The 23788-nt window shown below is 44.9% G+C and overlaps 1 protein-coding gene across 1 annotated transcript; it reads right to left on the bottom strand.

Annotated features, from left to right (window-relative positions):
• Nucleotides 1-2647: 2647 nt before the first annotated feature.
• On the bottom strand, nt 2648-23001 carry LOC311130685 (SCL-interrupting locus protein homolog). The gene is made up of 16 exons (XM_084163471.1): nt 22921-23001; nt 22679-22786; nt 22327-22442; nt 21913-22100; nt 16216-16472; nt 15739-15822; nt 15440-15526; nt 14730-14877; nt 14338-14447; nt 13935-14055; nt 8612-9601; nt 8374-8503; nt 5942-6182; nt 5037-5193; nt 4395-4714; nt 2648-4105 (listed from the first exon to the last, which is right to left on the bottom strand). Exons 1-16 carry the CDS (start codon nt 22929-22931, stop codon nt 3385-3387), a joined length of 3789 nt encoding a protein of 1262 aa, XP_084019597.1. The 5' UTR covers nt 22932-23001; the 3' UTR covers nt 2648-3384.
• Nucleotides 23002-23788: the final 787 nt, after the last annotated feature.

Genomic DNA, 23788 nt, shown 5'->3' with positions numbered 1-23788 from the left:
GTACCAAAATATTTCTGCAGCATTGAAGGTCCCCAAGAACACAGTGGCCTCCATCATTCTTGAATGGCAGAAGTTTGGAACCACCAAGACTCTTCCTAGAGCTGGCCGCCCGGCCAAACTGAGCAATCGGGGGAGAAGGGCCTTGGTCAGGGAGGTGACCAAGAACCCGATGGTCCCTCTGACAGAGCTCTAGAGTTCCTCTGTGGAGATGGGAGAACCTTCCAGAAGAACAACAATCTCTGCAGCACTCCACCAATCAGGCCTTTGTGGTAGAGTGGCCAGACTGAAGCCACTCCTCAGTAAAAGGCACATGACAGCATGCTTGGAGTTTGCCGAAAGGCACCTAAAGACTCTCAGACCATGAGAAACAAGATTCTCTGGTCTGATAAAACCAAGATTGAACTCGTTTGCCTGAATGCCAAGCGTCACGTCTGGAGGAAACCTGGCACCATCCCTACGGTGAAGCATGGTGGTGGTAACATCATGCTGTGGGGATGTTTTCCACAATTCTATGTGGAATTTTCAACTCAATTTCAACATATCCATAGTTCTGATGATTATGTTGAAATTAGATTGATGTAACAACCTGTTAGTCAGGTTAAGTTAATGTGTTTAGGTTTTACCCTAATTTCAATGTTTACAAAGCCGGTTGAAATTAGATGAGAACAGTCCGGGTTGATGATTTTTTTTTCAAATATATTTCCACAATATGTTGACAAATTACGTTGAAACAACGTTGATTCAACCAGTGTGTGCCCAGCGGGATGTTACCACTGGACATATGGAGCTGAACAGATAACCTTTTTGATTTGCAGTAGGGGGAATTGCATTGAATCAAATGATTAATGTACAATTATTTAACACCAGTAAGAGAGGGGTTCCCCTAGTGATGTTGATGATGTCAATTATGCCACCACATCAGATGTGGGGTAGCACCTTTGGGGTCTGAATTCAGTGGAACAATATTCAATCAAAACTGCGAGATGAGAATTCTTTGATTAGAACTTAGATGTCAACATACAATTCAAATTCTCATCATATAGATGTCACAAAGGTTACATGATTTGGAATGTTTACCGTTACCATGCAAACCTGTTTGTTAGTTCCAATTCTACATTTTTTAATGTAAAATTCTCATTATCAAAATGAAGAAAGCAGGTAAAACATGGTTTCGAGCTTGGTGTTCTTTTTTCTTTGTATGCTGCTTTAGCACCACCGAGACCAAAACCAGAACTAGAAATGGAAGAAAACAGCGAAAGATCAAAGAGACTGAATTTATCGAATTGACTGACCTTGGGAAAAACACTTCATTCAATGGATCATGCAACACACCTGACCATTGGCCATACTTCCCTCCAAACCTCCTGCCCTCACCACCCCTGGAGCAAAACACAACCATGACAGAGGAGATCTTTGGTGATCTCACCCTGCTCAAGCCTGGTCAGTCCATGGGAGATGCCTGGAACACTTCAGACATTAGGTAAACATCATTACAGCGAATACTGCATTATGGTACTTGTATGATCTTTTAATTTAATGACCCAATAGAATTCAATAGTTCTGATTTCCCTTGAAGACTATGAAAAAGGTAGTCTGGTCCCATACTGTACGATGGTAGTTGTCTACAGCACATCCAGTACAGTATGGAACCAGACCAGGAACAAGGTGTTACGTCAGGCTGTGTGTATCCCATAGAGCAGAAGAACCTTGTCGTCTTGAGGTTATGAAGAACCAGACAGGCCTGTGGGGCAGCAGTGTGCAACGCCAGCCTCAGCAGACTTCACCAGGCAATCACCTCAGCCACGCCCTGGGCCAGTATCTGGACTCCACCACCATACCGATGACCTCTGACCTCCAGAAACTGGGCCTGACCTCTGATTTCATGAAGGTGCCTGAGGAGACGCTGTTTATAGAGGTGTGGGACCTCGGGGAGGGCGCAGGGGACCATCGCTATAAGGCCAAGTGGGCAATTACCGAGGAGCACGGCATTGTGCTAGACCAGGGCACCTGGCTGCAGAATGATGACAACTGGTGAAACCACACATGAAAGATGTTGGTGAACAATTATCTTCACCTCACGATTCATAAGTGTGAAAACATTAAAATACTTTATTCCGGCATTCCTTCTATTCTTTAATCCCTCCAACTTTGTATCCAGTACTAGAATACTCCTGCAGCTGCATTACTACATGGATGAGTGAAAACTGTAGTTCTGGTAAACAGATGTGATGGAGAAAGAGAAATCAGTGACAGGTGCAGGGATAGGATGAATATATCTGAGCTACACTCTTACTCTGTGCCGACATGCTGTTAGCGTATGAGATTAACCACATTTTCCATTGAGCCCAGAATAGGCCATTCCCCCCACAACATTAGCTTTAACCAGGAGCCTAGTTCTAGCACAGATAAGCAACATTTCACAATTGAAATCTCTAGTACTTCTCTCAATTTCTTCTATATATGCCTGTTGTGACATGGCAATTTTTTGAAGAGCGGTGAGGAGAGGTTAACAGTGTCTGTCGGAGGGGTGTGAAAATACTGCAGGGATTGAAGGCTGAAGGCTGGGTTGGGGTGGGCATTGTGGGACTGTAGAGGGCTAACTAAATAGAATAAAATTTACATTCACAAAAGAAAGAAACAACCTTCTGTGGAAAACGTAAATGAATCAGGTACATATTTATTGAGGCAATCTTAAATAGAAATTTCAATGTTGGAAATGAGAAATAATGCTCGAGGCATTTCATGTAAACACACACAAGAAAAACAATGCAGCATGAAAGAAACGTAAATATTTACAACATTAAAAACTGAGAAGTACAACAATTTGGCATGAATGTAGTCTGTTTCACCATGTAATCAGACTTTAAAAAATCCCAACATTGACTATAAATAGGTGCACATCAATTACCACGAGATTGGTATAGTGGTTATCAATAAACGGCCAAACTGTAAATTAAATAGCTTTTACAACGGTTCAGACAATTGGCATCCATGGCATGTTGAAAATCAAAAGCATTTAAAATAAAAATAGATAGAAAGGACCTAGCTGCCACCATTGAAAAGAGCTACATCATGACACTACACCCTCCTCCAAGTGGTAGTAGTAGAAAGAGGAGAATCATTTTGCTCACAGACAAAAGAGCACTGTGGTGATTTGGTAACAATCTCTGTCAATCAGCGGTCACACACACATGTATACATTACAATGAGCACCATGAAGATTAAAATAAAGAGGCATAATTGTTTTTATTGTAAACAAAAATGTATGGAAGCATTTAAAAATCTCTTACTAAGGAAACAAGCAAACTGACAAATCCCAATGGATTCGACAATACATTTCATTTGTCATTTTGAGTTCCCTTTGCATTAGTTCCCATGGGTCCTTTAGAAGAGTTTCGGCAGCTGTCGAAGTCTACTTAGGTCCAAGAAATTTCCCATCGACCCTTCTGGTTGAGGACACTCCCTCTGCATTTTTCCAAAAGATGGCCGCTGTTTGGCGCCATTCTCCTTCTCCAAACTGTGTTTGGCGCCGCGGGCCAAAAGCTGCATTTTAGGACGCAAGTCTCTGAGTAGCTGGCTTTGAGAGTCTGCATGCAGTGCCTGGGGGTGGACAGGGTCGGAGTGGGGCAACTCGTTTGTGATGTTTTTCAGAACCAAACCTTTGTGCTCCCACTCTCCTAGTCCTTCTTGTTCCGGTTGAACATGGAACTGTACAGTGTATCCCATCTCCGATTGCTCCCCCTCGGCCCTCTCCTCCTCCTCACTCCCACTCCCCTCCTCTATCAGCCCGTATCTCTTCATGTACTTGCGGGTGGCTAAAGACATGTTGTTCGGAGACAGAATACTGCTCTGTCCCATGGCGTTCTTCTCCGTTGGGGGCTTCTCTGAGAGCAGTGTGCAGGGGCTGAACCTGGGACGGGCCCCGGGGGGCTGTTGCCCTCCCCCTACAGAGAGCCTGGAGAGCTGCTGGTCGCTTAGGTATCGGAGGGCGATGGCGTTGGCCTCCAGGCTGAGGTCCACGCTGCCGCCCCACATGCTGGTCCCCATCGACTCTGGGAGGGTCAGTCTGCTGATGACCGCCTCTGGGTTGATGCCGGCCAGGGTACTGGGGAGAAGGAAACGGAAGCTGCATTTTAAATCAAAGTTACAGGAACACCTTCTGCATAATGTAACCTACGTAGCTAAATTATGTCGAGCTTACATGAGAATGAGCAAGAAAGTAAGAGAAACAGCCACTGTAATGGCCCCTATTGTCATGTTAGAATGGCTGTAACCATCATAACGGGTCCATTTCCCACAACTGAAACATCCTCTTGTTATACCATAATACTACTACCTCTATGACCTACGTGCAAAGATGGTCAAGTAAACCTGAAACTTCAAGGCAAACATACCTGGCACTCTCTACAGAGCTGCGCGTGGTCTTGCCCCCGGGGTCGGCAGAGTCCAGGTCCACGTTGACCCCTAGCTGCTGCAGCTGGCGCAGCGTGGCGTGGAGCACCTGGTCCCTTCCTCCTGGCTGCTGCTCTACTTTGGGCTCCGGCCTCCGGGAGCTGACGGGAACAGGGCTAGGGGATGACTGCTGGGACTGACAGTGGGACACTTGTCTAGGGGACAAGCTGTGTCTCTCTCGCAGTGTGTACGAGGTGCTTCGATCTTCTTCCTCTTTGACCTCCTCGTTCACTGATCCCTGGAGACGGCTGTTCACTTGGCCCTGTGGAAGGATGAAGAACGTCAGATCTTTATTTATAAGCGCTTTTCATATGTTTAGATCCAAGCGACAGATAGTCAAAGGGATTTCACAGGAGGGAGGCTGGCCACATAACATGTTGTATTAAGCATTTCACTGCAAATACTAGATTCTGTTGAAACATTCTCCAAAAGAAGTATACCAGGATGAAAGACGGTGCAAATTCAAATACATAGCCTAATTACTTGGAGCCGGGCTCATAAGTATATTTTTTTCTTCCGCAAATCATGGTCTCCTGTTGACATACATGGAGCAAATAAAAGTCCATATAAAAGATTACTCTTACCAGTAGATCCTGATAAAACCGCTGATCATCCTCCACCGCCCTGGGCTCCTGACTCTTGGTGCTGTCCCTCTGTGGAGACTGGGACTGGTAGTACATGCTGGCACTCTCCCCCAACACTGGACTCTGGAAAGAACAGTCTCCAAATGCTGACTGAGTCCTGCAGGAAATGCACAAAAACACATGCTGTTCATACTACGGTTAAATTACTTTACTGAAATGGCCACAAGGTGGCACCAGTGTTCAGATGGTGTTCAGCGGGTGAGCCGTCACAGTTGGTGACAGAAGTGGTATCACACTTCTGACGCCAGTTGTGAGGGCTCACCCTCACGTGCATATTTTCACATCACCCATGTTCCCCTGTGGCTGGGTTTCAGATTGAAAGCTTGGTCTATTCCATTCTCCCGAGTGGCGCAGTGGTCTAAGGCACTGCATCGCAGTGCTAGCTGTGCCACTAGAGATCCTGGTTCGAATCCAGGCTCTGTCGTAGCTGACCGTGACCGGGAGACCCATGGGGCGGCGCACAATTGGCCCAGCGTCGTCCAGGGTAGGGGAGGGAATGGCCGGCAGGGATGTAGCTCAGTTGGTAGAGCATGGCGTTTGCAACGCCAGGGTTGTGGGTTCGATTCCCACGGGGGGCCAGTATAAAAATATATGTATTCACTAACTGTAAGTCGCTCTGGATAAGAGCGTCTGCTAAAATGACTAAAATGTAAAAAATGTCAAATCACTGAAGCCTCGTTCTTGTGAAATGGAGGGAGTAAAATGGTGTAAACTGCCGTTCAGAGTTCTAGGTGGTGAACTACAACCATTACTTTCTTTCATTCTTCCAGTCAATTCAAACTGAGGGCTGGGCCAATGGAAGAAAACAAGCGTACAGTTTGAAATGCAGCCAACCGTTCTCTTACCTCTGGTGCGTTGACTGGTTGGATGGTGTGCCTGACACCCGTCTCTCTCTGACCCCGCTCTCTTCTTCCGAGCCATCTATGTGCCTGCTGTGGGTAAGGCTGGCACTGCCAGAGCTCCGACTAGAGGAGGCCCTGCTGCCATCGGGAGCGCCAGGCCCTGTGTCGGTGTGCCACTCTGGCTGTGGGCGCTCCTCATCGCGAGCAGGGGCATCGACAGGGACGCCCCAGAACAGACTAGCACCTACACAGCAGGGAGAGATGCAGTTAGTCAACTAAGGGTGCGTTTGTAAATTCACTCTGGCCATCTACTCCGATTTCAGAGCACTCTCGTCTGAGTGTGCCAGAGCGCAGAATAACTGATGAATTTACGAACTCGCTGAATATGACCAGTGTCAGTAAACGTCAGCAAAAAAACATAATTCAGTTGTTGCCAACAGCACAGTTAGTCAAATAAAGTAAAATGTTATTGGTCACATACAGGTGCAGCTCAATAAATTAGAATATTGTGGAAAAGTTAAGTAATTTCAATAATTCAACTGACAAAGTGAAACTCATATATATCGTGGATTAATTACACAAAAAGTGAAATAGTTCAAGGCTGTATTTTTTAAATGTTGATGATTACGGCTTACAGCTCATGAAAACCCCAAATTCAGTATCTCAGAAAATTAGAATATGACATAATACAGACATGTCGGCCTTCTGAAAAGTATGTTCTTGTACATGCAGTCAGTACTTGGTTGGGGCTCCTTATGCATGAATCACTGCATCTATGCGGCGTGGCATGGAGTCTATCAGCCTGTGGCACTGCTGAGGGGTTATGGAAACCCAGGTTGCTTCGATAGCGGCCTTCAGCTCATCTGCATTGTTGGGTCTCGTGTCGCTCATCTTCCTCTTGACAATACCCCATAAATTCTCTATGGGGTTCAGATCAGGCGAGTTTCCTGGCCAATCAAGCACAGTAATCCCATGGTCATTGAACCAGGTATTGGGACCTTTGGCAGTGTGGGCAGGTGCCAAGTCCTGCTGGAAAATGAAATCAGCATCTCCATAAAGCTTGTCAGCAGAAAGGAAGCATGAAGTGCTCTAACATTTCCTGGTAGATGGCTGAGTTGACTTTGGACTTGATGAAACACAGTGGACCAACACCAGAAGATGACATGGCTCCCCAAATCATCACTGACTGTGGAAACTTCACACTGGACTTCAAGCAACTTGGATTCTGTGCCTCTCCACTCTTCCTCCAGACTCTGGGACCTTGATTACCAAATTAAATGCAAAATGTACTTTAATCTGAAAAGAGGACTTTGGACCACTGAGCGACAGACCAGTTATTTTTCTCCTTAGCCCAGGTAAGACGCTTCTGACGTTGGCTCTGGTTCAGGAGTGGCTTGACACGAGGAATGCGACAGTTGTAGCCCATTTCCTGGATACGTCTGTGCGTGGTGGCTCTTGATGCACTGACTCCTGCCTCAGTCCACTCCTTGACAATCCTCTCAAGGCTCCGGTTATCCCTGTTGCTTGTGCACCTTTTCCTACCACACGTCTTCCTTCCACTCGAATTTCCATGAATATGCTTGGAAACAGCACTCTGTGAACAGCCAGCTTCTTTAGCAATGAATTTTTGATGCTTTCCCTCCTTGTGGAGGTTGTTGATGACTGTCTTCCGCACAACTGTCAAGTCAGCAGGCTTCCCCATGATTGTGAAGCCTACTGAACTGGACAGAGACCATTTAAAGGCTCAGGAAACCTTTGCAGGTGTTTTGAGTTAGTTAGCCGTTTAGAGTGTGACACCTTGAGTCTACAATATTGAACTTTTTCACAATATTCACATTTTGGGGTTTTCATGAGCTCATTTGTATCTGGAAGTAGCTAGCAAGCTAGCCAACTTTAGCCAGTTAGCTTGGGTGCTTGACTGCCGTCGTGAGGAACGCTCGGATCAACCCTACTCCTCGGCCAGAGCGTCCAGTGTGCGCTCTGAACGCTCCAAGAGCAAAACACTGAATATACAAACGGACAATATGACAACGCTCTGAATTTACGCCCAGAACGCAGTCTGGCACTCCAGAGTGAATTTACGAACATACCCTATATGTGTAGTAAGCAAAATGTCTTATCAAGACAGTTACACAACAAAAGAGTAACCATAGGTGTATTGATACTGTGTATTGATACGGGTTAGTCCGAATTCACTTTTTCTATTCAGGAGACCTGGAGAAAAAAAAGGCCATGTTCTCAGTAGATCGCAAATGAACCATAAAGTGAGAAATACGATTTTCACAGTGCTTGAAGAGACTAGAGCGTCACACGGTCTTGCAAAAACAAGCACAGTTCGAAACGGGAAAGTGATAGGCCTAGAATTGGATCAAAATGCAGTGGATAGACAAACAATGACCAAGATTGCCAGAAGCGGTGATGAATGAGTCCAGTACCTGTGCCAACAGCGATGCTAACACTTCTCTTGGTCTGTTGTCCTGGGGAGGTCTGTGTCTGGATGGCTGCCTGCTCAGTGGATGGAGAGGAGCTCTCTCCTTTCCCTTGGGCCTCAAGTAGCTTCTGGATCTGAAATCAACAGGGTAAGAAAGGTTGAGAACTCCTGTTCTAAAGCTTTAAGATTGTGTAATTTGGTACAGTGTCTGATATCCACAATGACACCGTGGAGAGCCTGACCTGGGCCTGCAGTAACTTGAGCTGCCGGTCTTGGTCCACCAGGATTCTGTAGGCGTCAGAGGGAAGGAGGTTCATAGGCCCATCCAGGGGAGAGAGGGAGGGGGTTGACTGGGCCTGGCAACACGGGTTCTGACAGGCGGGGCCTGGCGGCTCCAAGCGGCCCCTGGGAGAGCAGGGCCCAAGGGAGGGGAAGTGGTGTGTGGTGGGGGGGGCACCGGTGAGGCACGCTTGGCTGTAGTGAAGGTTTGTTTGGTGAGAGGTGTTGAGGTGAGAGGTGGGGGGGTTACTATCAGAGTTGGAGCAGAAGTGCCCTGAAGCCCCCTGCCAGTGGCTGGAGTGGTACAGGGGGGTATGGTCGTGTGGTTGGAAGGAGCAGCACCCACAAGGCTGGTTCAAGTTGGGGTTGGGGGTGCTGTGGAAGTGCTTGGGATGGACTGGGGGCTGTTGGTGAGTGGGCATGAGGGCTGGGATTGGGGGGGGGGCGGGGCTGTGCCTGGGGCTGGGTTGTGGAGAGTTTCCGACGGGGGAGGCCCCTCTGTGAGAGGGGTGACCTGGGGCTTGGTGGAACTGCCTGGCCTGATGGACTGATCCATTAGGAGAGGAGCCAGTCTTTGGAGAGGAGGAGGAGGAGGAGGATGAAGAGGCAGACAACGTCTTCCCGACCTGCGGAGGGGCTGATTTCCTGCTGGAGGGGGGCCGGAACGGTGGTGGCTGCTGCCCGGGGGTGAGGGAGGCTCCTCTGCTGCCCTTGCCCTGGGGGGCCAAGGCAGGGGTCAGGGGCCTTCTGATGGGAGGGGGGCCACCGAGGACGGTGGGACCCTGGCCTTGGGGTCTGGCAGCCCAGAGGTGGAGCTGGTGCGAGGAAGGGGCACTGCCTCTGTGCTGCAGAGCTGGGAGGGGAGGATGAGGGCGACCCATGGTCTTTCCATCCAGGAAGCTGCCGTCCATCACCAGAGAGAGCTCTGGCACAGAGGGGTGGACCCGCTTGGTCTGAAACAACATGGAGGCATGTCATTTAGAACACAGCCATTAACAACAAATAGGCTATATGCGTCAAATGACAAATCGAGCCATCTCCTCTGGTTATAGCACAGATACAGCATTCTAAAGAGAGGGAAAGAAAGAACAAAGGAAGGAAGGAGACAGAAAGAGAGAGAGACAAACAAAGACAGAAAGACAGACAGACAGACAGACAGACAGACAGACAGACAGAGAGACAGAGACTCTGGTGTCCAAACACCCAGCGCGCCCTAGACCTTCTGTCTGAAGACCAACTAGGATCACCCAGTCACATTATAATACACACAGGCACAAACGACCTGAGAACACAGCAGGAAAGGGTGGCCACAGCACTCAAGGGAGTGATAGAAAAAGCTGCTTCTACTTTCCCCAACACACAAGTGGTTATCTCAACCCTGCTACCACGAAAATACTTCCACCCTGCTACCATACAGCAGGTAAACGCAAGTATTTCCCGTGACTGTGCCTCAAAACCGAATGTCTACCTGGCTCACCACTCCACCCTGGACTTGAACAGCCTTCACGACCAGGTCCACCTATACAAGGCAGCAGTGCCCACCTTCGCCCGGACCCTAAAGGATATTGACCTCAACCGCAGACCCAACACCTCACACAGGAGCAACAGATCAACAGACACCCCGCCCAGACCAGCGAGACACTCTCCCAGACCCGCGGAGCAGATCTAACTCACTCTATTAAATTAATCAAAACAGGAACATTTGGCTAGAAATTCAAAAGGAAATTATCTCAACAGAGAAAAATTTCCTCCTGTGTGCTACCTATATCCCCCCACTAGAATCCCCATACTTTAATGAAGACAGCTTCTCCATCCTGGAGGGGGAAATCAATCATTTCCAGACCCAGGGACATGTACTAGTCTGTGGCGACCTAAATGCCAGAACTGGACAAGAACCTGACACCCTCAGCACACAGGGGGACAAACACCTACCTGGAGGTGACAGCATTCCCTCCCCCATATGCCCCCCTAGGCACAACTATGACAACATAACCAACAAAAACGGGTCAACTCCTGCAGCTCTGTCGCATGCTGGGTATATACATAGTCAATGGAAGGCTTCGAGGGGACTCCTATGGTAGGTACACCTATAGCTCATCTCTTGGCAGTAGTACTGTAGACTACTTTATCAATAACCTCAACCTAGAGTCTCTCAGAGCGTTCACAGTCAGCCCACTGACACCCCTATCAGACCACAGCAAAATCACAGTCTACTTGAACAGAGCAATACTAAATCATGAGGCATCAAAGCCAAAATAACTGAATAATATTAAGAAATACTATAGATGGAAGGAAAGTAGTGTCGAAACCTACCAAAAAACAATTAGGCAACAACAAATTCAATCCCTTTTAGACAACTTCCTGGACAAAACGTTCCACTGTAATAGTGAAAGTGTAGACTTGGCAGTAGAAAACCTAAACAGTATATTTGACCTCTCAGCTTCCCTATCAAATCTAAAAATATGTAACAGAAAACCGAAGAAAAGTAACAACAATGACAAATGGTTTGATGAAGAATGCAAAAACCTAAGAAAGAAACTGAGAAACCTATCCAACCAAAAACATAGAGACACAGAAAACCTGAGCCTACGCCTTCACTATGGTGAATCACTAAAACAATACAGAAATACACTACGGAAAAAGAAGGAACAGCATGTCAGAAATCAGCTCAATGTAATTGAAGAATCCAGACTCTAACCACTTCTGGGAAAATTGGAAAACACTAAACAAACAACAACACAAAGAGCTATCTATCCAAAACGGAGATGTACAGTGGGGGAAAAAAGTATTTAGTCAGCCACCAATTGTGCAAGTTCTCCCACTTAAAAAGATGAGAGAGGCCTGTAATTTTCATCATAGGTACACGTCAACTATGACAGACAAATTGAGAAAAATAAATTCCAGAAAATCACATTGTAGGATTATTAATGAATTTATTTGCAAATTATGGTGGAAAATAAGTATTTGGTCACCTACAAACAAGCAAGATTTCTGGCTCTCACAGACCTGTAACAACTTCTTTAAGAGGCTCCTCTGTCCTCCACTCGTTACCTGGCACCTGTTTGAACTTGTTATCAGTATAAAAGACACCTGTCCACAACCTCAAACAGTCACACTCCAAACTCCACTATGGCCAAGACCAAAGAGCTGTCAAAGGACACCAGAAACAAAATTGTAGACCTGCACCAGGCTGGGAAGATTGAATATGCAACAGGTAAGCAGCTTGGTTTGAAGAAATCAACTGTGGGAGCAATTATTAGGAAATAGAAGACATACAAGACCACTGAATCTCCCTCGATCTGGGGCTCCACGCAAGATCTCACCCCGTGGGGTCAAAATGATCACAAGAACGGTGAGCAAAAATCCCAGAACCACACGGGGGGACCGAGTGAATGACCTGCAGAGAACTGGGACCAAAGTAACAAAGCCTACCATCAGTAACACACTACGCCGCCAGGGACTCAAATCCTGCAGTGCCAGACGTGTCCCCCTGCTTAAGCCAGTACATGTCCAGGCCCGTCTGAAGTTTGCTAGAGTGCATTTGGATGATCCAGAAGAGGATTGGGAGAATGTCATATGGTCAGATGAAACCAAAATAGAACTTTTTGGTAAAAACTCAACTCGTCGTGTTTGGAGGACAAAGAATGCTGAGTTGCATCCAAAGAACACCATACCTACTGTGAAGCATGGGGGTGGAAACATCATGCTTTGGGGCTGTTTTTCTGCAAAGGGACCAGGACGACTGATCCGTGTAAAGGAAAGAATGAATGGGGCCATGTATCGTGAGATTTTGAGTGAAAACCTCCTTCCATCAGCAAGGGCATTGAAGATGAAACGTGGCTGGGTCTTTCAGCATGACAATGATCCCAAACACACCGCCCGGGCAACGAAGGAGTGGCTTCGTAAGAAGCATTTCAAGGTCCTGGAGTGGCCTAGCCAGTCTCCAGATCTCAACCCCATAGAAAATCTTTGGAGGGAGTTGAAAGTCTGTGTTGCCCAGCGACAGCCCCAAAACATCCCTGCTCTAAAGGAGATATGCATGGAGGAATGGGCCAAAATACCAGCAACAGTGTGTGAAAACCTTGTGAACACTTACAGAAAACGTTTGACCTGTGTCATTGCCAACATAGGGTATATAACAAAGTATTGAGAAACTTTTGTTATTGACCAAATACTTATTTTCCACCATAATTTGCAAATAAATTCATTAAAAATCCTACAATGTGATTTTCTGGAGAAAAAAAATCTCATTTTTGTCTGTCATAGTTGACGTGTCCCTATGATGAAAATTACAGGCCTCTCTCATATTTTTAAGTGGGAGAACTTGCACAATTGGTGGCTGACTAAATACTTTTTTTCCCCCCACTGTATGGGTAAACCACTTCTCCAATCTTTTTGGCCCTATAACAAAGAACAAACAGACAAAAAATATATATGATCAAATGCAAATCTTAGAATCAACTATTAAAGACTACCAGAACCCACTGGATTCTCCAATTACATTGAATGAACTACAGGCCAAAATACAAACCCTCTAACCCAAAAAGGCCTGTGGTGTTGATGGTATCCTCAATGAAATGATAATATATACAGACCACAAATTCCAATTGGCTATACTTAAACTCTTTAACGTCATCCTTAGCTCTGGCATCTTCCCCAATATTTGGAACCAAGGACTGATCAGCCCAATCCACAAAAGTGGAGACAAATTTGACCCCAATAACTACAGTGGGATATGAGTCAACAGCAACCTTGGGGAAATCCTCTGCATTATCATTAACAGCAGACTAGTTCATTTCCTCAGTGAAAACAATGTACTGAGAAAATGTCAAATTGGCTTTTTACTAAATTACCTTACGACAGACCACGTATTCACCCTGCACACCCTAATTGACAAACAAACAAACCAAAACAAAGGCAAAGTCTTCTCATGGTTTGTTGATTTCAAAAAAGCTTTTGACTCAATTTGGCATGAGGGTCTGCTATACAAATTGATGGAAAGTAGTGTTGGGGGAAAAACATACGACATTAGAAAATCCATGTACACAAACAACAAGTGTGCAGTTAAAATAGGCAAAAAACACATTTATTTCCTCAGGGCTATGGGGTGAGACAGGGATGCAGTTTAAGCCCCACCCTCTTCAACATATATATCAACGAGACAGAGGGAGAGCGAGACAGAGGGAGAGCGAGACACAGAGAGAGACAGAGGGAGACACAGAGAGAGACAGAGGGAGACACAGAGAGAGAGGGACCAAGAGAGAGGGACCGAGAGAGAGAGCTGACCTGCTGGGTGAGAGGGTGTGGGTTTGGGGAGGGCCTGGGGGAGAGGTCCTCATCCTCCACTCCAGAGTCATGGTCGCTGATTGACAGCCTGTCCTGTGGAGAGACTGCCACTGACGCAGGGCTGAGGGAGAGAAGGAGGACAGATACCGTCAAACACTGGAGAGCCCATTGACTAATGAAATCTATTCTACCGCACAGCAATTCCTGTGAAGTCATAAAATCCTGTTAAGAGTATCGTTCTCATGAGTTCAGTTAGTATTTAACAAAAGACTAACAATTTTCTTGTGACCCAACACATATACAAAAAGCCACCAATCAGACAGACACAGCATTGAGTCCCTATCCACTGCTTCAGTCTAGGTAATATTGTTACTGCAGATGTTTGAGAGTAGAGCCTGTATACCTTCTGAAGGAGGAACAGGACACCAGTTCCCTGAAGAACTCTGCCTCACGGTTCTGGGTCTCGGCACTGAGCTCAAACTGCAGAGTACGGCCCTCGGACACCTCTACATTCTGCACAGACAAGGAACAAAATAAATCAAGTCTCATATTGACATGGATTATCCAACATGTTTAAATTCTGTATTCTGTTGTAATAGTGGGTAAAGGCCACTAGAGGGCTTTTCATTCTACTGAGCTGAGCCAAACCAAGCTGAACTGCACTGGCCTCCTTATGCATCGGACCATAGTTGCTGGAACCGTGCTGGTAAGCTCAATGTGAAAGGGAAATGTCCGAGCCATCAGAGCATGGTTCTGGTCGGCACGATAGATTGAGTCAGGCATAAGTGTGCCTACCTTGTAGAGAGTGAGTGACTCGGTGCTGGTGAGCAGTTGAAAGGTCATGTCCTGCTGCCCACTGCAAGGCTGGACCTGGTAGAACTCTGGCTCCCTGTGGGTCAGTGAGTACAGCACCACCAGGAACGCACCGCCCTCAGACATCACCCTGGAACCCAATAATAAATCAGGGGTGTGTTCATTAAGGATAAAATATTTTGAAGCGAGAAGGTAGCCCACCTGAACCAATAAGAACACTGATTTATGTATTCCATTGCAAAAAATGTTGCTACGGTGTGAAAATGTTGTGTAATGTTGCAGATAGAAATCTCATAAATAGAGCTGTCTGACAAATCCCTATTCTACACAATACATGTACATTTAAAGCTAACTTTCATGAATAAGCACTGATTAACTATTAATAAATATTTCATATTTCGTAAAAAAAAAAAAACATCTTAAGCATTGAAACGTAACAATTCATAAACATTTATAATCATTTAAAATAATTGATTGTGGCTTATTCATGAACGTTATTACAAAGTGCCTAGCATGTTGGTCCACATCAGCTGTGCTTTAGCAAACTCCTCTGTGTTCGTTGGTGTATGGCATAACAAGCACACAAGAATTTGCTACAGCACAGAGTATGGAGCCAGGCTACCTTTAGCCAAGTGAGAAATGACAGTCAGTGTGCTATTTGTAATATGTGAACAGATAGGCATCCCACTCACTTGTCCTGGAGGGAGGAGCTGAACAGGTACCTCAGACACCACGCCCACACCTGGGGGTTGTAGATGTGGGTGACCCCACTCAACCATCTGCCACAGACAACAACACAAGCACGTCAACCAAACTGTACACTACTGCTAATGAGGTGGCTCACACACACTAACAGCTTGACTACTAAAAGGAAGGATAAATCCTTTTGGGGTTCAGATTATCTCCAATGAATGGAGTTTTTTTCCCCCCGGACATACAAAATAATAACACGTTGGCCGAAAAACATAATGTCAATGGAGGGCATTCTCACACTCCAACCAGTGGAAGAGTATAGGCCTTCGGGTCAGACTCCAGTAGTAGCAGCAGTTTCCGGGTTTGATCCATGGTCAGAAAGCTGAACAAAATGTAGAGCAGAAGCAATCATTATCCATTATAAAACTGGGTGGTTCTAGCCCTGAATGATGATTGGCTCACAGCCGTGGTATATCAGACCATATACCATGGGTATGAAAAAACATGTATTTTTACTGCTCTAATTACATTGGTAACCAGCTTATAATAGCAATAAGGCACCTCGGGGGTTTGTGGTATATGGCCAATATACCATGGCTAAGGGCCGTATCCAGGCATTCTGCGTTGCGACGTGCCAAAGATCAGCCCTTAGCCGTGGTATATTGGCCATATTCCACAACCCCTCGTGCCTTATTGCTTAAATAACACAGCGATAAAAGAATGATTGACATGACTTGTCTATAATGTTATTCCATGTTATGTCCTTAATCCTTACCCTTGTTTGCGGCTGGCGCAGCTGTGTAGCGGCTGGGTGAGGCTGGACCGGCTGCTCAGGTTCCTGGCCAAGGCGGTGGGGATGATGGGCACGGGCCGGACGGGCACAGCGTCCAAGGTGTTGCCGGGGGCGGCAGCGGCCCAGCGCAGGCAGAAGCCCAGGCTGTCTGCTTGCTGGGAGCAGCTGAGGTGGGCTCGCAGGGCCAGCAGCTTGGACAGGTCCAGGGACTCCCGGCTGCTGCAGCAGTGCTGGAGCATCTGAACAAGTACGGTGGGAGGAAGGATGGAGACATGGGTTTGGGCTGTTTAAGTTGGGCACATTCTATGGTGGCATTGCTTCTCACAAGAGGCAGTTCCAGGGCTCCGGACTAACGTTTTCCCCTGGTGACACTAACTTTTTCAGTTCTATTGGTGGCACCAGCCCATGATTTGGTATCACCAAAAAATTTACATTGGTGGCGCCACAGAATAGGAAAATGAATAGCGATCTTATAAAGTCAGTCATTCACAATGCTTTATTAAAAAGTGTAATAGGTTACTAAGATGGTATTCAATAAATAAGTTAGTACATCTAACATGTCCAAACAGGAATGCACGATTCAAGATATTTTGATATGCAACCTAATCCAGTGATTGTCATGAATTTTGGGTTGACAATTAGGCTATTGTTATATTTTACTGTCAAAATAAGGCTCCAGAACATTCATATTTTTTGGGTTCAATAGAGGTGAATTTGCCTTCATCTTTATGTTCACTAATTTTATATACAGGCCTAATTCAATTGACGCTAATTCACCAGCTGAGGAAGTGGGACCTCAAAACACATTAGCTAGATCGGCAATTATAAACTGGGTCGTTCGGGCCCTGAATACTGATTGGCTGACAACCGGGGTATATGAAACAACATACCACGGGTATGACGCAAAACGACTTGTTCTAATTACTAGGGCTAACCCCATTTAGTCGACAGGTCGATTGTTTGGTCGATAGGCTGTTGGTCGACCGAGATTTCTTTAGTCGAGCATATAGCAAAAAAGATGAACAAATTAATGGTGTACAAGACACCGGTCTGATTCGCGCCTGGGGATGGCACAGTCCATCACTAAGACATGTTCTACTGAAATTGTATATGGTTGTATTACATAAGAACACTCATCAAAATAATATTATTTTATAACAAATGTACTTTCTCCCGCATGGTAAGTGGTCGCTGTCCGCGGTCTGAAACAGTGCGCTGTTGAATTGCCGCTTTTTTCTAGACCATGTTGCTATGTGCATAATAGCAAAGTTACTCAGCATATTGGTGTTGAAAGCAATACGGCGGAGGCAGCAGTGGAGTTAGGAGATGCGAAAACAGCCCTTGCCTTAATTGTCGAAGAACAGTGAGGAAACCAACTGAAATATACTGAACAAAAATATAAACGCAACATGTAAAGTGTTGGTCCCATGTTTCATGAGCTGAAATAGAAGATCCAAGAAATGTTCCATATATTTATCTCAAATTTTGTGCATACATTTATTTACATCCCTGTTAGTGAACATTTATCCTTTGCCAAGATAATCCATCCACCTGACAGGTGTGGCATATCAAGAACCTGATTAAACACAATGATCAATACACAGGTGCACATTGTGCTGGGGACAATAAAACGCCAATAAATGTGAATTTTTGTCACACAACACAATGTCACAGATGTCTCAAGTTTTGAGGGAGCATGCAATTGGCATGCTGACTGCAGGAATATCCACCAAAGCGTTTGCCAGATAATTTCTCTACCATAAGCCGCCTCCAACATCATTTTAGAGAATTGGGCAGTACGTCCAACCGGCCTCATTTTCTACACTGTAGAATAATAGTGAAGATATCAAAACTATGAAATAACACATATGGAATCATGTAGTAACCCAAAAAGTGTTAAATCTAAATATATTTTATAGTTAAGATTCGTCAAAGTAGCAACCCTTTGCCTTGAAGAGAGCTTTGCACACTCTTGGCATTATCTCAACCAGCTTCATGAGGTAGTCACCTGGAATGCATTTCAATTAACAGGTGTTCCTTCTTAAAAGTTAATTTGTGGAATTTCTTTCCTTCTTAATGCGCTTGAGCCAATCAGTTGTGTTGTGACAAGGTAGGGGTGGTATACAGAAGATAGCCCTATTTGATAAAAGACCAAGTCCATATTATGGCAAGAACAGCTCAAATAAGCAAAGAGAAACGACAGTCCATCATTACTTTTAGACATGAAAGTCTGTCAATCCGGAACATTTCAAGATCTTTGAAAGTTTCTTCAAGTGCAGTCGTAAAAACCATGAAACGCTATGATGAAACTGGCTTTCATGAGGACCGCCACAGGAATGGAAGACCCAGAGTTACCTCTGCTGCAGAGGATAAGTTCATTAGAGTTAACTGCACCTCAGATTGCAGCCCAAATAAATGCTTCCAGAGTTCAAGTAACAGACACATCAACATCAACTGTTCAGAGGAGACTGCATGAATCAGGCCCTCATGGTCGAATTGCTGCAAAGAAACCACTACTAAAGGACACCAATAAGAAGAAGAGACTTGCTTGGGCCTAGAAACACGAGCAATGGACATTAGATCGGTGGAAATGTGTCCTTTGGTCTGATGTGTCCAAATGTTAGATTTTTGGTTCCAACCGCTGTGTCTTTGTGAGATGCAGAGTAGGTGAACGGATGAGTAGGTGAACGGATGTTCTCCACATGTGTGGTTCCCACGTGAAGCATGGAGGAGGTGTGGGGGGGCTTTGCTGGTGACACTGTCTGTGATTTATTTAGAATTCAAGGCACACTTAACCAGCATGGCTACCACAGCATTCTGCAGCGATACGCCATCCCATCTGGTTTGGGCTTAGTGGGACTATAATTTGTTTTTCAACAGGACAATGACCCAACACACCTCCAGGCTGTGTAAGGGCTATTTTACCAAGAAGGAGAGTGATGGAGTGCTGCATCAGATGACCTGGCCTCCACAATACCCCGACCTCAACCCAATTGAGATGGTTTGGGATGAGTCGGACGGCAGAGAAATAAAAGCAGCCAACAAGTGCTCAGCATATGTGGGATCTCTTTCAAGACTGTTAGAAAAGCATTCCAGGTGAAGCTGGTTGAGAGAATGCCAAGAGTGTGCAAAGCGGTCATCAAGGCAAAGGGTGGCTATTTGAAGAATCTCAAATATAAAATATATCTTGATTTGTTTAACACTTTTTTGGTTACTACATGATTCCATATGTGTTATTTCATAGTGTTGATGTCTTCACTATTAGTATACAATGTAGAAAATAGTACAAATAAAGAAAAAGCCTTGAATGAGTAGGTGTGTCCAAACTTGACTGGTACTGTATATGTTGAAAATGTGTGAAATTGTGAGTAATAATTTAATATTTTTTCAATTTCATTGTACTTCCATTTAGAATTAATGCAACATATCTTGACAGGCTATATCATGTAATTTGACCACAGTACAGTCATTTATTAAATTAGAGGCAAGTCGCCAGCAAAACGAACAGTAACACATACAATTTCCATACACCATCACACAGGATGAAGTCAAGAGGGGTTTCTTTCCCATGATATCATCAATGGGATCCCAAATACTAACGCCACAATAGACGGCACCCACGTCTCCATAAAAGCACCGTCCCAAAATGAGTTCAACTATGTGAACAGAAAATACTTACACTCTTAATGTGCAGGTGATATGTTATATGAAGCGCAAAAGACGCTGCTGAATGTGGTGGCAAATTCGCCAGGTGGGACGCACTACTCATTCATTCTGCAGAACAGCAATGTTGGCCTATATGCCTACAGGCGGGAGCTGTTGAGAATGGATGTCTTATTGGAGAGTGTTGCCTACTCATCTGAAGTATATTTGCTATTGCTAAAGCAACTTGAATTGTCCTAATGGTCCTCTCTTTGTTTTTACTAGCCAAGCCACAACTGAGCAAGCCAAATAAACCTTTTGGTTGTTCTCAATCTCTGACACTAGCACCTCTATTTTAGTCTCGGAAAAGATTGTTTCATAGCTTTTCTTTGGTTGCGCCGTTGTATTTCATGGTACGGGGTATATTTCCCACGGGCATTAAAGGGATTATTTTGACCATATATGGTTAATTAGGGGTGTTTCGAAATGCAAATAGCCAGGGTCACGTACGAGCACTGAGGCTGAGAACAATTAGTATTTATCAATGGTTATCTCCTACCAGTGTGCGTATGAAGGTCGTAGGAATGTTTGATAAGTCACACTTTTTATATGTGTACGAACATTCTAAATTCCGTTCCTAAGTAGTATTTTAGAATAGTTTCTACGCAATATTGATAAATGACGCCCTGGCTCGCTTATTAGAGCAACCGGGCCCAGCGAAACAGGCACAGCGGCAGGGCACACACTTTCATTACAGGAATCATGAGGATAATCAGAGAGGAAGAGGCAAAGCGAGAGGGATAACTGGGCCCAAAATCTGTCTTCTCCAGCAGGTGGTGTTTTTGTTTTTTTCACTCACCAAGGGAGGAGTTTTTGTATGGAGGTCAATGAGTTTCAAATTTGGTTAACAAAAAATGTAATGGCTGATTTGCTACGTGTGGCTTATTTATTTGATCAAATAGAAGTTTCATAATGATTAGGTTGTTACGAGTATACAAGTAGGCCGTGACAACCTGCCAACTTTGAGAAAAAAAACTATCAGAGTTTTGCCTGGTCGTCACTAGTTACCACTGCCACAAAGTCATAAACACAGCCTATTTCTACAATTTATCTTCTAAAAATCTGTTTTTAAACCTAACCACACTACTAACTGTATGCCTAACCCTACATTAAAACCAAAATGCATATTTTTCTTTTCATGAATTTACAATACAGCCAATTTTGACTGTGGCAACTAGTGGAAACCGTTGTGCATGCATCTGCTCTCTCATTGGCTAGAATGGTCCCACCTGATCATGCGTCCTCCTGACTGCCGTCCATTTTTGAAGACGTTTGTTTTCATTGTTAGAGCAGCCACTAGAGCCTTCAAACTCACCATTCCCCTCTAATCAGGGACAGATTTAGACCTGGGACACAAGGTGTGTGCAATTAATTATCAGGTAGAACAGAAAACCAGCAGGCTCCAGACCTTGTAGTGTAAGAGTTGAATACCCCTGCACTAGAGTATCTGGTCCATATAATGGATAATCTGTGGCATAATGCACTTTACGGTTTGACCAAATCATGGTTTTATCCGCCCAAAAAAATTGGTAGTTTTGATTGCAGTGACCAGGTAGAAAGTGCAGCTTGCACCAATGTGACCAATTAAAAGCTTAACTCGCAGTCAAATGCGGTCACAGTCTGGAGCCCTGGGTTCAGTAATTAGCAACACCTGTTGCCGACAGGTTGCAATAACTGCCAACTTAGGAGTAGAGGGAGTATGCTCCTTCTGTTATCCAGGCAACAGAAAATGTGTGCTCTCTCATTAGGCAGTTAAGAGGGTGGGTTGAACTTAACGTACAGTTGGGATGAATGTCAATTCCAGTTAGAAAACACAGCATTGGGTAAGAAAATATGGTAAGTGTATGGTTATTGCTGGTATCTTCATAAAAACTTCAACTGCACTCATTTTATTCACACAATGCATAGTTGCACAGTGTTGTATGAGTGATAAGAGGGCATTTACTTTCAGTGCAGACATTAACATATTCATTTTACCTTAAAAGAGATGTGGAAGTCTTCTGCCGAGTGAACCATGGTGTCTGTGGCAGAGACCCCCTGGGTTTCCAGCACACAGGGCACCAGGACGTCCCCAGGCATCAGGGCAGTGGGCACCTTTCCTGAGGAGCCAGGCTGCTCCCGGCCCGGGTCAAACCGGTCCAGAGTCAAAGTCACACCCTCTTCATCTTGGAGAAAGAGTGGAGAGAGAAGAGTTCACATCAAGCAAGTGAAGGGAGGTACAAGGGACAGTTTCAATATAAAAGAGCTAAACCTAAGAGTACGTACTTAGCAAGCATATCCAATCCATCATTATCATGAGTATAAAATAATTATTTTCCATCTAAAATGTGTGTTTGCTCTTGAACTAAAAAAAAATGCAATACTTGTCATGAAAAAAAAAATACATCTCACCAGAATCCACAGCAATAGTCCCCAGCAAGTAACAGCTGAACTGGGGTTTGTTACTCTGTCGAGCATGGCGGTGGGCCAAGCGAAGAGTTTTCTCCACAAGAAGTAGCCTGGGATTTCTGTTCAATAGAAAACAGGTTTTTAGCAGTGAAGGCAGAGCATGATCTAATTACAATCAAGGGTGCGTTTCAATAATCTTTCTTTCAACTGAACTGACTTGAGAAAATTAAGCAGATGAAAGTGAGCCGACATATTGCTTACACCGGCCAAGTATTTCAAATCAGTACAGGCAATGGGATGGAGTTGAGAAAGCCACTTTGGACTACTGAGATGCAAAAAGAAACCAGTAGCCTACCTGTAATAGGAGAGGTGGAGGCTAACCACATCCCCATTAGGTGTGGGGTCCCATAGGGCCACTTTGGATTTGGGGAAGGTGAGGGCAGCAAGAGCGTTCTCTGGTGATCTGTGGTATGGTTAACATTGTCAAATACTGTCAGACTGAAACTTCCCAGTGGGAATTGTTATTGTATTGGAATTATTAGGAAACAAATGACAAATGTACCAGGGTTGATATATACAAAGGAAACATGTACATACCTTGTTGTCATCTTCAGATTATCTGGTTTGTAAACATTGCCCAGGACGTGAGATGGTAGTCCTTTCAAATTCACCTGAACACTCATTTCTGTGGACAGGAAAGGAGATATTCTGTCAACAAGAACTGGCTTTGACTTTTTTTGAGGCAAACACTGACATCCTATGTCAAGGCCAAACACTGGGTAAAATATAAATGTGCGTGCATGACACCATACACATGTAAGCAATTCACTGACACCAAAAGACTAGCATTACTAACGTTCGCTGGCAAGGTAACACTAGCTCGCTACTGTAGTTAGCTAGTTAAAGGACTTTGACCATCTGGCAAACTTAGCAAATGGCATAGCTAGCTCCTGTAACTGTTACAGTAACTACCGAGCTAGCGTTAGCTCACACACCCTATGCTATGTTACCTATTTGTCAGTCCAAGTTGTGACCATAGTACATACAGTAATCTTCTTCACCAAACGTAGCTAGTTAACTAGCTCGCTATCGTATCAGACAACTAGCTAGCTAGTTAAGCAGTTAGCTAGCATTTGGGTTCGCGTGCCACCGAGTCCTGATGGCTGGCTTAAATGTTCGGAGAACTGTCTTCAAGCCGCTGTCCTCAAGACTTCCTCGGCAACATCAACAACAGAGCAGTCATATCCGCGGTAAATCCACACGTTAATATTTTACTTCACCTAGCAGCAACCCAGCGTCGTATTGAATTAATCACTTTCCACATTGCTAGCTAAACGCATCACACAAACGTTCCTTGTGATAAATCAAATGTAATTGATTATGGCGCTGTTTCCAGGTTCCAATGGCGGGGCATAAAATCCAGCCAATAGAAGGCTCCGTTTCATGGTTGCCGACCTCTCAGAGG

Source organism: Coregonus lavaretus, assembly GCF_964263955.1.
Source record: "Coregonus lavaretus genome assembly, chromosome: 6".
In the NCBI taxonomy this organism is placed as follows: Eukaryota; Metazoa; Chordata; class Actinopteri; order Salmoniformes; family Salmonidae; genus Coregonus; species Coregonus lavaretus.
The sequence above is the reverse complement of the archived record's forward strand: the minus strand, read 5'-3'. Positions and strand labels throughout refer to the sequence as shown.